The following is a 13,136-nucleotide window of genomic DNA, read 5'->3' as shown; positions in this document are numbered from 1 at the left end:
GTTATACTGTCGGATGTAGGGTCTCTATGAGTCAGAACCAACTCAACAAACCGAATAACAACAACAGCCTTAGTTATGTGTTGCTGTCACAACAGAGACACCACACGTGGGTGACTGTAACAAACAGCAATGTGTGCTCTCACCGTGTTAGGAGCTACAAATCCAGGTTCAGAGCACCCACTCTAGGGAAAGGGTCACAGTTTAAGGGAATGTCCCCATTGCTGTGGGCATCTGTGGGCTCGGCATCCGCTGGACATCGCCATGTGTCTTCATCTTCCCCTGAGTCTTGGAGCTTCTCGGTACAAGGACAGACCCCAGGTTCAAAGGTCCCGAGGCTCCTCCTCTTCCTCTCACTTCTCTCTCCTTTTGTACCTTGTACGTGATGCAGGCACACCCTGGGGAAGTGCCCTTGAACACTAGTCGGACTGTGGCCTGAGTAAGGGTGTTGCATCCCATCTTCCTGTGCAACACATCAGATCTCATTATGGAGGATGATTACATCATAGCATCACCCTCCAATAACACTACAGAACTGCCAAGTCACTGAACTCATGGCCTAGCCAAGTTGACAGATATATTTGTGTTATGTTTAATCCATAACACCTACCCATTCATTTAATCTAAATACCCATTTTCTTACCATTCTGGGTAAATGAACATTTACTGTACTGGAAATAGAGGAGCCCTGATAGCATAGTGGCTATGTGTTGGGATGCTAAACTGAAGACGGGCAGTTCGAAGCCACCAGCTGCTCGGCTGTCTAAAGATGAGGCTTTCTACTGCTGTAAAGAGTTACAGCCTTGGAAACCCACAGGGGCAGTGTGTCCTGCCCTATAGGGCCACTAGGAGTTGTAAATGATGTGATGATGAGTTTTGTTTGGTTTTGAGCACTGGAAGTGCATTTATTAGGTTAGTCATGGTTAACAATTCTGGTGGGATTTTATTGGCACTCCTGTGAGACCACAAGGAAGATACCCTGATTCCAATCCCGGGTCACACAGGAAGCCCACTCACCTACCTGATCCCACAAAACATCACAAGGAATCACAGATTCTCAACCACAGCCATTCCTCCCAGTCATCTAGGCGGAAGCACTTCACTAATAAATTCCTGATTTTCACCCTAGACATTCCAATTCAGCTTATCTTCATGTGAGGCCTGGGAATTGTCATGTGTTCTAACTCACTCCATAGGGGACGTGGCCACTTGGGAAGCCCAGCTCTGTAACAAACCATAGGAAATAACAGTTTGTACTTACAAATACCACGGGCGGTCAAAACAACAAACAGAACTGCCTTGGGAGAAGTACAGCCAAAATGCTCCTTTGAGGCAAGGCCGGCGAGACTTTGTCTCATGTACTTTGGATGTGCATCAGAAGAGGCCAGTCTCTGGAGAAGGACGTCGTGCTTGATAAACTGGAGGGGCAGCACGAAAAGAGGAAGGCCCTCAGCGAGCTGGCTGGACACAGTGGCTGCATCCGTGAGCTCACACATGAGAGCCTTCGTGAGGGTGGCACAGGACCCGGCAGTGTTGGGTTCTCTTATGCACAGGGTCGCTATGAGTTGGAACCGACTCAGGGGCACCTGACAACCGCAATAACACCGTCCAACAATACCAGAACCCAGAAGAGTTTATGTAGTCTTGATCTAGATCAATCTGCTTTGACCTACAAAGTCCACCTGCGCGTCAACCTGGCTTTGGAATGATGCCTGTTTGTTTAGCATGTTCCACCCAGGTCCATCGGTCCCCGGAGGCATTTGTGGCATTTGCAGATCTTACAAGGTGACAAAGATATGTAATTCATAGAGAGATATTTTGGACTTCCTTTCACTTTGATACATTGGCCATGAATAGAAACCACAGATGTAACATTCATACAACCATGGTTACCAAGAATGCAGTTGGTTGTTTTTATTGTTGTTTTTGAGTAAGGAGAGGTGGGATCTGGGCTCCTCGTGTGTATTTCTTTAAAGAGCACCAAAGACAAAATTGTTAGGTGCTGTCAAGTGCACTTCACCTCATCGTGACCCCGTGCATGTACCGCAGAACAAAACACGCCTAGTCCTGCAGCATCCTCATGGTTGTCACGCGTGAGCCCATTGTTTGCAGCCACTTTGTCAATCCATCTCATCAAAAGTCTTTCTCGTTCTCACTGCCCTCCTCCTTTACCAAGCACGGTGTCCTTTACCAAGGGACAGGTCTCTCCTGACGACATTTCCACAGAGTGTGAGAAGTCTTTCCACCTTCTCTTCTAAGAAGCATTCTGACTCTACTTTTTCCGAGACAGGTCTGTTCATTTGGCAGCCCATGATCCGTTTCAACATTCTTCGGCCAGCCCCATCATTCAAGTGCATACAGTCTCCTTTGGTCTTCCTTACTCAATGTCTAATGTCCACCCACATAGGAAGCAGCTGAACACACTATGGTTCAGGTCAGGGGCACCTCAGTCCTTAAAGTGATGTCTTTACTCTTCAACACTTTAGAGAGCTCTGGTGCACCAGATTTACTTACGCGCTGGAGGAAAGCTTATTCACCAAGGAAGAGTATTGTTGTAGATCCCATCGAGTCAGTTACAGCCCATAGTGACCCCGTGCTCAAGAGAACAAACACTGCCTGGTCCTGAGCCATCCTCATGTTGCTCCTAATCCTGAGCCCATTGTTGCTGCCACGGAGTCAATCCATCTCTTTCAGGCCTTCCTCTTTTTCACTGCCTCTCTACTTGTCCTTCTCCAGGGACCGGTGTCTCCTGACAACTTGTGCAAAGTATGTAAGACCAAGTCTTGACGTGCTTGCCTCTAAGGAGCACTCTGGTCCTGCTTCATCCAAGACAGGTCCGTTTGTCCTGGTAGCAGTCCACGGTGCTTTCCCCATTCCCCAGCACCACACTCCACATGGATCCATTCTTCAGTCTTCTTGATTCGATGTCCAACTTTCGCATGCATATGATGCAATGGAGACTACCATGGCTTGTGTCAGGTGAATTTTACTCCTCAAAGTAACATCCTGGCTTTTCAACACTCTGAAGAGTCTTGTGCAACAGCTTTGTCCAACGCAATGCATCTTTTGATCTCTTGACTGCTGCTTCCATGAGCATTGATTGTGGATCCAAGCAAGACAAAATCCTTGACAACTTCAACCTTTTCTCCATTCATCATGCTGTTACCTCTTGGTCCAGTTGTGAGGATTTTGGTCTTCTTGACATTGAGTTGTCATCTCTACCGAGAGCTGAAATCTTTACTCTTCATCAGCAAGAGCTTCAAGTCCTTCTTGCTTTCTGTTAGCAAGGTGGTATCATCTGCACGTGTGCAGCTTGTTAATAAACCTTCCTCCAATCCTGATGCCACATTCTTCTTTCATATATTCAAGCTTTCCTGATTATTTGCTTAGCACACAGATTGAATAAGTATGATGAAAGGATCCCTGTTGTATGTCTTCAATATAGTCACATCATTATCAGCTATTTATCACTAGTTTCTAATCACAACCAGTCATGGATGATCCATTACTCACATCCCCAGAATGCTTAAGTGGAACTTAGAAGAGCCTATCAGTCCCTTTGTCCTTCCTGAGGCCTCAGTCTAGCAAGCTCATGGGAGTCCAGAGTCCTCAGGTAGCCCATGGGAGAGAAAAGAAGCAGACAGATCATGTTGTACACCCTACTTTGGCGAGTAGTGACAAGGGTCATTTGGGAGCACCTATCTGAGGTGCACCTATTGCCTCCTCCTGTCCAGAAGAAAGACGAGTGATGAAAATAGGAAGAGACATGGAAACCAGTAGGCCACTGGACCAATGGACCATTGCAAATACCAGTCTCCACAACTCTGAGAACAGAAGAACTAGATGGTGCCCAGCTACTATTACCAACAGCACCGGAAGGATGACATTAGAAGGTACTAGGCAGAGTGGGAGAAAAATCGGAGCAGAAATAAAAATAATAAAAGACGCCACGATTATTGATCGTGTAGTGACTAGTAGAATCCTAAGACTGTGGCCTTCAGTCACCCGTCAGGTCTGGAACTGAGCTTATCCTTCTACTAAAATAATCAACGCTTTAAGATCAAAATGGCAGCATTTACCCAAGAGAGGAAAGGAGCAACCGTGAAAATAGGAAACATGGGGGAAATGCGGTTTACACGATGGTACACTGAGGGGATTGCAAAGGCTGAGCTGAAACAAAATGCGTACGCATTGCTGAATGCATGATGTGCTCCGTGAGTTATGATTCTTGACCTAATACCTAATTCATCACTTCATCATAAACTAACTTTGATGATCTACTCCACTTAATTCATGATAAACTCAGAAGGAAAAAGAACGAAGAGGAGCAGGATGTGTTTTTTCCTTCACACCTCCTGCTCTATCATAGCTGGTCCTGGCCGACAGCTGCCTGGCATAAAATGTAGTAAAGTATATGTGAAATCCTGAATTATGCATTCAGACAAACAAAAGCTGTCCTGTGATAAGCTTAGTGACTGCAAAAAGACTTTAAAAGACCCTTTTAGCTCAAACTCCAAACTCCATTTTATTCAAGTGCCATTTGTCACTTGGCAGACAGAAAGCCCCACCCCCAACTTTAGCATCCAGATCAACATTAGCAAGGAGTCAGGGTGGTGTGTGCCATTGGCACCTCAGATAGTGGTAAGGCCCCAGTCCCTGCTTATCAAAGTAGGGTGTAGAACATTGTTCTCGTGAAGTCTGCTGTGCTAATTGACCTTGGCATTCCCCCCAACAATGTACCTTGACCCCCAGACCCAGCAACTCATTCCTCCAAGGTGTTTGGTTATGTCTAAAACATGTTCATAGTTGTGCTTCATGTATATTCCACCACGTTCATGGGTTTATTTGCAGCCAAGGTAAATACACATATACAGATGCCCTCTGCCAGTCATATATATATGTATATATGTGTGTGTATATATATATACATATATGTATATATATATACACACTCCCACTTCCTTCCCACACCTGTTAACCCTGTGTGTCCATGCAAACATCTACTTGAGAAGATTCCCACGTCTCTTATCTCCATCTGTCTGTCAGGCTGCTGTGTGGATGGAAGGCTGCTTGCAAAAGTTTAAGAAGGCCCGAGCTGTGATCATTCTTGTTGCTGTTCAGTCCTGTGCTAGGAGACAGGAAAAGATGCTCTCCCCCCCATTGTTGAGTGGTTTATTTCTCCAGAGTAATTAACCTTTGTGTTTGCCATGGCAGCTTTGTCTGGACCATGGGTAGAACCCGGTCTGGTCATCGAGACACGTCCAACTGCAAACCCCATCAGCATCAGGACATGAACACCAAGCTTAGTTTAGCCTCCTTGGGGGATAACGTCATAACTAAGAACAGAATTGATTTCTCTGACTATCCAAAGTTCTGCAATATTGCCAGGGAATAGACTTTTGGGGTACTCCCTGATTAAACCATGCATAAAAGTGACATTTTACAATGACTCTGTTCTCATCTTGATGATTCTTTATTAGCATTTGGCACTATAGATGAGCGAGCATCATTTGAAGGTTTCCATGACCTCTCACTTTAATGTAATTAATACAAGGAGGCTTTAAAGAGTTCATGGGAGGGAAATCCTGTTATCTTTTCTGTCCATTTTTCCAGCGAACTCTTTGAAACACCCTTCTATTGTTAATCAGTGGTGCAGGGCACATCAAGTCCTTTAAAGCAGTCAAGGAAAAGCAAATGTGTGCAACGTTTTGGTTTTTTTTGGAGAAGGCACTCTGAAGACACACCACGGAACCAGGTCGCACCCAGAGGCAAAGCTCCCAAGCAGGTGGACTGCACATCAGAGCGCTACATGATCAGCTTTTAACGCGAATGAAGCAGATTACGTTGTACACCAGTGACAGCTGCCCTTTAAGCTCAAAATCTCTGAAATGCTATGGTGCGTATGCAGGAAGTGTTGCGGATCTGACAATGCGCTGCTGCTGTTGACAGGGTTTCCCTTGGCTAATGCCTCAGAAGTGGACAGTCCTTTTTCACAGCCTGCTCTTCTGCTGGACACTCTGCTGAAACCTATTCAGCTTGGGCGACCCTGTTGGTCTTTGACATACCAGTGACATATTCCAACCTCATGGTAACACGAGAGCCACCACAGTACACCAGACTGGCGGACAGTGGTGACGTGACACAGCGCTGCGTGGATGGGCTCAAACATGAGGACAATCGTGAGGCTGGCGCAGGACCGGCGGTGTTTCATTCTGTTGTACAGAGGGCTGTCGTGAGTCGAAGCCTCTCGACAGCACTAGAAAACAGCATACTGTAATGTATTTTTAACTTTGGGCCTCTTAATGGCCTTCCTTCATGAGTAAATGCTGAGTGAGGGGATCCTTTGACTATTATCTGTTAGGCTGGGTGCTAGATATTGTTCAATACTGGGTCTTAAAAATGGAAATAGTATCTTTATTGAGGTATAAATTTTTAATCATGGGTGCTTTCAATAATGACTCCTTAGTCTATCGAAATTTTTATTGCTGGGCAAGTAGGAAAGAAAAAGGAATAAAAGCCATCCATATAGTAAAGGAAATATAAAGCTATCCCCATTTGCAAATGACATGATGTCGTATATAGGACATTCTTAAACATCAATATATAAAGATTTTTAAGCTGTCAGAACTAATGAATGAGTTTAGCAAAGCTGCAGAATATAAGATCAATATACAAAAATCAGCTGTATTTCTACTGGTGAATACTCCAACAATGAAATTAACAAACATTTTCATTCAAAAAGCATCAGAAAGAACGAAATTCAACAAAAGAAGTGTAAGGTGTGCACATTGACAACTACAAACATCCCTGAAATAAAATTTAAAAGAATTAAATAAGTAGAAAGACATTCATGTGCGTGGACTGGAAGACTTTGTTTTGTTATGTACAGGAAATACAAGGGACCCAAAATATACAAAACGATCTTGAAAATTTAAAAAAACCAACCATACATGAAATTGGAAGCCTCGAATGTCCCAACTGCAAAGCATAAAGTTACAGCAATCAAGACTGTGCAGTATATGTGATTAAGCTTTTTGGAACAAAGTAATAGAATTGAAATGGAAAACCCAGAAATAAACAAGTAAAATATACATGTTGTCACTAGGTGCCGTAGGGTCAGTTCCAAATCCTAGCAGACTTATGTATTACAGTATAATTGGACGCGCGCGCGCGCGCACACACACACACACACAAATTATCTAAAAGAAAAATTGCAGGATCCGGATCCAGCAGACATGAAGCTTCCCTAGAAAGGCTGCTTTTAAAAAGAGCAGACCACACCCCCAAAGACTCGCTCTTCCAATTGCATTAAGGCTTGTCCTAATCAAAGAGGACTGTATTCCATCACAGCGACTGGCATGGAGTTGATTACTTTGCATTAGATCAGTTCATGGTAGATTACTTCCAGACTGTGAGACCCTTCAGTAATCATGCGGTTTACTATTCTGAGGATGGCACAATCAAGAAGAATGGCGTAGCATACATAGTTCAAAAAGGACATTTCAAGATTTATCTTGGAGTACAAGGTGGTATGTGATATGTTTATATCTTTCTGCATTCAAAGAAATCCAACCAATACAACAATTATTCAAATGTATGCACTAACCCCAAAGTTAGTGATGAGGAAGAGGAAGAATTCTACCAATGTATTCAATCTGAAATTGATCAAACATTCGATCAAAATGCATCGATCATTATTGGCAACTAGAATGCCAAGGGCGGAAATAAAGAGGAGCAGTAGTTAGAAAATAGGGCCTTGGTGATAGAAAAACTGGAGATTGCACGATGGAATTGTTCATCACAGAGACATGTTTTCAACAACACAAAGAGGACCTAGACACGTCGGCTTCTTCAGAGGCAATATACGGAAATCAAATTGACTACCTCTGAAGAGACCGTGGAGAAGACCAATATCAGTAACTAAGACCAGGCCAGGAGCTGACTGGAGCAGACGATCATTTGCTCATAGGTAAATTCAAGTTGAAACTGAAGAAAATTGAAACAGGTCCACAGGAGCCAAAATACAACCTTGAGTCTATCCCACCTGATTTCTGAGAACATCTCAAGAACAGGTTGGGCTCATTGAACATGAATGACAGGAGACCCGAGGAACATGGGATGACAGCACGAACATCTTTCACGGAGAAGCATAAGGTCATGGAAAGACAGGACCAAAGTGGATGTCAGCACAGACTCGGAAACTTGCTCTTCCTCGTACAGTAGCTAAGGCGCATGGCAGAAATGATGACGTCAGAGAACCGAACAGAAAATTTCAAAGGGCAGCTCGAGAATACAATCCTGAAGCACACCTCCCTTGGTTTTAAACCATACATATTACCTTGTTCTGTTCACATAACTGTCGCTTGATCCCTATACAGGTCCCTTATAATGAAGTGTTCTAGAATTCCCATTCTTCTCTAGGCTTTCCATAGTTTGTTATGATCCACACAATCAAATGCCTTTGCACAGTCAATGAAACACAACTAAACCTCTTTCTGGTATTCTCTGCTTTCAGCCAAGAGCCATCTGACATCAGCCATGATAGATAGCCCTTGTTCAATATCTTCTTCTGAATCCAGCCCGAACCTTTGCCAGCTCTCTGTCAATGTACTGCTGCAACTCTTATTGGATGATCTTAAGCAAAATTTTACTTGCATGTGATATCAATGACACTTCTATAATTGTGAATATTTTATTGGGTCACCTTTCTTTGGAATGAATACAAATATGGATCTCTTCCAGTCAGTTGGCCAAGGAGATGTCTTCCAAAGTTCCTGGTGTAGATGAATGAGTGCTTCCAGGGCTTCATCAGCATGTTGAAACATCTCAATTGGTATCCCATTAATTCCTGGAGCATTGGTTTTGCCTAATGCTCTCTGTGCAGATACCATGCAACCGAGCAATTCCATTACTATTTATATATTCAAGATAATTGGAAACATATGTCCATGCAAAAAATTGTTTACAGATGTCCTTAGCAGTATTAATCATGGTATCCAAAGAATAGAAATAATTCAAATGTTCACCAGCTGATGAATAAGGAAGCAAAATGTGGTATATCCAGATGATGAAGTATTTTCCAGTCATATGAAGGGCACCATGGTGAATAGAAAACAAACACAGTCACTACCATGGGGTCAATGCCACCTCATACTGACCTTATAGGATAATGTAGAACTGCCTCTGAGGCTTTCTGAGACTGTTACTGTGTATGGAAGTCGAAGGGCAGTGACAAAGGGGCGCCACGATGGCTCAAACATAATCATTGTGGCGATGACGCAGGACTGGCCAGTGCTTTGTTCTGCAGTATACAGGGTCACTAAGAGTTGGACCCAACAGGACCACACTGCATACATCGCATGTGATATATGCTACAACGTGGGCGAACCTCAAAAACATTCTATTAAGTATAAGAACTCAGACACAAACAGCCACACATTGCATGGCTCAATTTATCTGGCACGCTCAGAATCCTGTAGAGACAAAAAGTGCATTAGTGTTTCCACAGGCTAGTGCCTGCTAAGGGGTGTGAGGTCTCTCTTGAAAATGATCTAGAATCAGATCCTGGTGATAGTGGTACAGCTTGTTGGACACAGATAGTCTCCAATTCATGCTGGAGTTTTATACCGACAGCTCGGTGGTCACTCGGCTCTCCTAAGTGACAGCATGGAGATAGACAGTCTGTCACTGCTCGTGTCTCATTCCCATTTATTGACTGGTGTGAAATTGGGGGAGCAATCGTGGACATTGAAATACACAGGTGTCAAGTGTGCTGTCTCACTTTTTCCCCAGGTCCTCCCGTTCCCGAGCCAGGTGGTCTACAACAGAGTGGGCAAGTGTGGGAGTCGCACTGTGGTCTTGCTCCTGAGAATCTTGTCCGAGAAACATGGATTCAATTTGGTCACTTCTGACGTTCACAACAAAACCAGGCTTACCAAAAGCGAACAAGTGAGTTGCCGTGGCCCACAGCCGAATGATCTTTTCCTTCCGCGTGTGTCTGTGTGATCCGTGGGGTGTTCCAGGACATCCTGGGAACTCTTGTCAATGAAAAGTCCAGGGTCGCCTCTCGTGCTGCACCAAGGTTGAAGAAAGCACACCAGTTCGGAATGAGTTCTTTTCAAACCAGAAAGTTTCCCTGGAGGGCTGTTTTTATTATTACTAATTAAGGACTGTGTAGACTTGTGTTTGTCTGTTTAGCTAAAATTAGCCATGCATAAATAAGTAATTGTGCTGCTGAGTGTGACTAATGCTGACATCTTGACGGCAAAGTGAGAAAACTTTTTTAACACGTGTTCCTCTGCCTTTTGTCTGGGGAGCCCTCATTCTGCGTGCTACCAGCACAGCGAAATCCCTCCCTGGATCAGGGATTCCATTGGTTGATGGCACGATGTCCTTTATGGTAACAAACAGAGCACTTGGGGTATTCTGTGGTCACATGGGGAGTACTGGTGGAGCAGTGGCTATTCATTCGTTATTCAAGGTCCTCAGTTCAAAACCACCAGCTGCTCCTTGGCAGAAAGCTGGGGTTTTCTACTCCCCTAAACAGTTCCAGTTTCAGAAACTCACAGGGGCAGTTCATACCCTAAGAGAAGGCATCGGCTCGATGGCAGGCAGGGAGGGAGCACTAGAATGGATTGTGATTGCATAACTCATTTTATAGGCAGTTTAACCATGGTGTGTGTGTGTGTGTGTGTGTGTGTGTGTGTGTGTGTGTGTGTGATCCTGTAAAATTGCTGCGGCGATGATTGTACAATTCTCCTTGAATTGATTGAATGATTGAATGTTGAATTGTTTATAATGCAAATTATGTGTCAATAAAACTGATAAGGGGAAAAAATGTGGGGGAATCAGCAATTGCAAAAACAAACAAACAAAAGCAAAACAACCTGTAGAGTGGCTTCGAGAGGAGAAACACGGAGCTTGTTCCTGCCCTACAGAGTGGTAGCCTAGAAAGCCCACAGGGGCAGTGCTACCCTGTCCTGTAGGGTCGCTGCGGGTCGGCTTCCACTCGGTAGCAGTGAGTTTGAGATTTTTAAGACAAGAAATAAAGGCGTCCATCCAGTATGTGGGAAACTTCCATGTAGAATCTTTGAGTCCTGAGTTTAAATTGTCATTACCAACCTGCCAAAAAAAAAAAAAAATCAGAAATGGGACCCCCAGGGAGGAAGTAACACACGTGACCCTCCATTCTGGGGAATGTAATCCAAAACATGAAACAAAGCGTGCCTGAATAATTGAGTGGACCCTGATCTGTTCTGTAAGCCTTCACGTCGTGTTCAATACATTTTTTTAAAATAAAGCAGAGTCCGGTCCAGGTTTATCCCTCAGTGACCGTATTATGCTGGAAGGAAGCGTCACAGAGAAAATGCTTTCTGAACGCACCAGAGATCCACTGTCTTGCAGCACTGGGACCACAAGTCTGAATTCAAGGCCCAGAGCTTCATGTCAAGTTGCCAGCAGGGCAGAGCTCTTGCTAAAGGGGCAGGAGAAGGAGATTCCTTCTTACCCCCTGGCTTGTGGTGGCCTCAAGCCTTCCTTGGGGTGCAGCTGCGACTTCCCTCCACCTGCACCTGGCCACCTTCCCTCTCTCCTGTCTTTGTGCTCTCCTCCTCTTTCCTGAGGAGACCTCTCAGCTGGGTTAGGACCCACCTGGCTGCAGGATGATAACATCGATTCCCAGACAGGGCCCCTTGCACAGATACATGGAGATTAAAGCTTCGCTTTCTTTGTCTCTGCGAGATGTGATTTGACCCAGAACAGCGGTGGCTGTGGATGACACACACTGGAAGAATACCCATGTTGAATAGAGTAGGTTCTCTTTGATTTCCTCACCAGATGGAAGGAGCAATGCTGTGTACTACAGGAAAGAGAGTGGCTGTAATGGAAAAGCATAGGCTGTTGGAGTTCTATTATATTTGTCTGTTTTCATAACTATTTAATTTGGTTTTCCTGTGAATCTAAGTCGAAGGGTCTGCTTACCCGAATATGTTTAACTATTCTGAACCAAGAATCCACATGTACTGCTCTTGAGTCAGTGCTGCTGCATGGAAACCCCCTGTGATTTTCCGAAATGATAACTGTTGACGGAGTAGAAAGCCCAGTCTTCCTCCCTCGGAGCTGCTGGTGGTCTCGAACTGCCGACTGTTTGGATTGCAGCCCAGCCCATCACCTCTACACCACCAGGGCTCTCTGTGAAAATTGTCAGGTGGTCCGTAGCTGCCTCATAAAACACAGCAGCCATTGAGCATTTCCCACCACTGAAAAGGGATTCAGAGAGAGCCAAGACAAGATGAGACGTTGAGATGTGCAGGGATGTCCTAGAGGCGAGAACGTGCACGATATTGTTGCCGTTGTTGTAATTAGCTGCCTTCAAGACAGCTACTGGCCATGGTGACCCCGTGGCCCATGAAAATGCTGCCCACGCCTGCACTGTGGCCACTAACATGTCAGATCATTGTCACCCACAGGATTTTCTCTGGTTGACTTTTAGAAATCCATCCAGCATCCTAGAAGCCTTCCAAAAGATGAGCGTTTAAATACACCCTCCGATTTTATGCAGACAGGCCCACTTTGCATCCTGTGAGGCAAAAGCACGAGCAAGTAAAATAAAATTCTTACCGTAACCAGAGGGCTTTAGATTAAGAAAGAGTAATTTACGAATGGTGGGCAGACTGGTAAACCAGAGAGGGTTAAAGACAGTCATCCTCGGCAATCGGAGTCTCGGTTTATGTCTCATCTCTTTGGAATGACTTGGCTCCTCTGCAGTCCAGGGAACAGACCAGGCAATCTTTGAAGGTCCTCTCCAGCCCCGGGGCTCTCTGCTCTCTGGATGCAGCTTCCAGGATAATCTGTACATTGTGTAGTTAGAACCTTTCTGGTTCCTATGGTCAGAGTGACCTAGATACATTTCTCTACTTAGTCCAGGTTCCTAGTAAATTATACGGCAAGTGGTTCAACCTAAGGGAAAGAGCAAAGAGGGAAAACCAACAGGCCATTTCCATCTGGAAGCCAAAAAAAGCAAAAGCCGGGCCCGATGATCTCTTCAGCTCGCTGATGGTCTGCCGATCTGCGGAGAGGGCCAGCCAGGAAAAAAATGTGACAAACCACCAAGTTGGGAGCAGATCAAGAATGCTTCAAGA

General features: G+C 44.7%; 1 protein-coding gene across 1 annotated transcript in view; it reads left to right on the top strand.

The window, feature by feature from the left end:
- UST (uronyl 2-sulfotransferase) overlaps window positions 1–13,136 on the top strand; it is a 230,629-nt gene that overhangs the window by 60,701 nt on the left and 156,792 nt on the right. The window contains exon 3 of the mRNA XM_045294568.1: window positions 9,790–9,945. Coding sequence (XP_045150503.1) covers window positions 9,790–9,945 — 156 coding nt within the window. The remainder of the gene's footprint in view (window positions 1–9,789; window positions 9,946–13,136) is intronic.

The sequence above is a fragment of the Echinops telfairi genome, unplaced genomic scaffold (assembly GCF_000313985.2).
Source record: "Echinops telfairi isolate 266 unplaced genomic scaffold, ASM31398v2 ScPeMD7_3533;HRSCAF=4204_0, whole genome shotgun sequence".
Taxonomy (NCBI): domain Eukaryota; kingdom Metazoa; phylum Chordata; class Mammalia; order Afrosoricida; family Tenrecidae; genus Echinops; species Echinops telfairi.
This window is presented reverse-complemented; position numbering and strand designations above follow the sequence as displayed.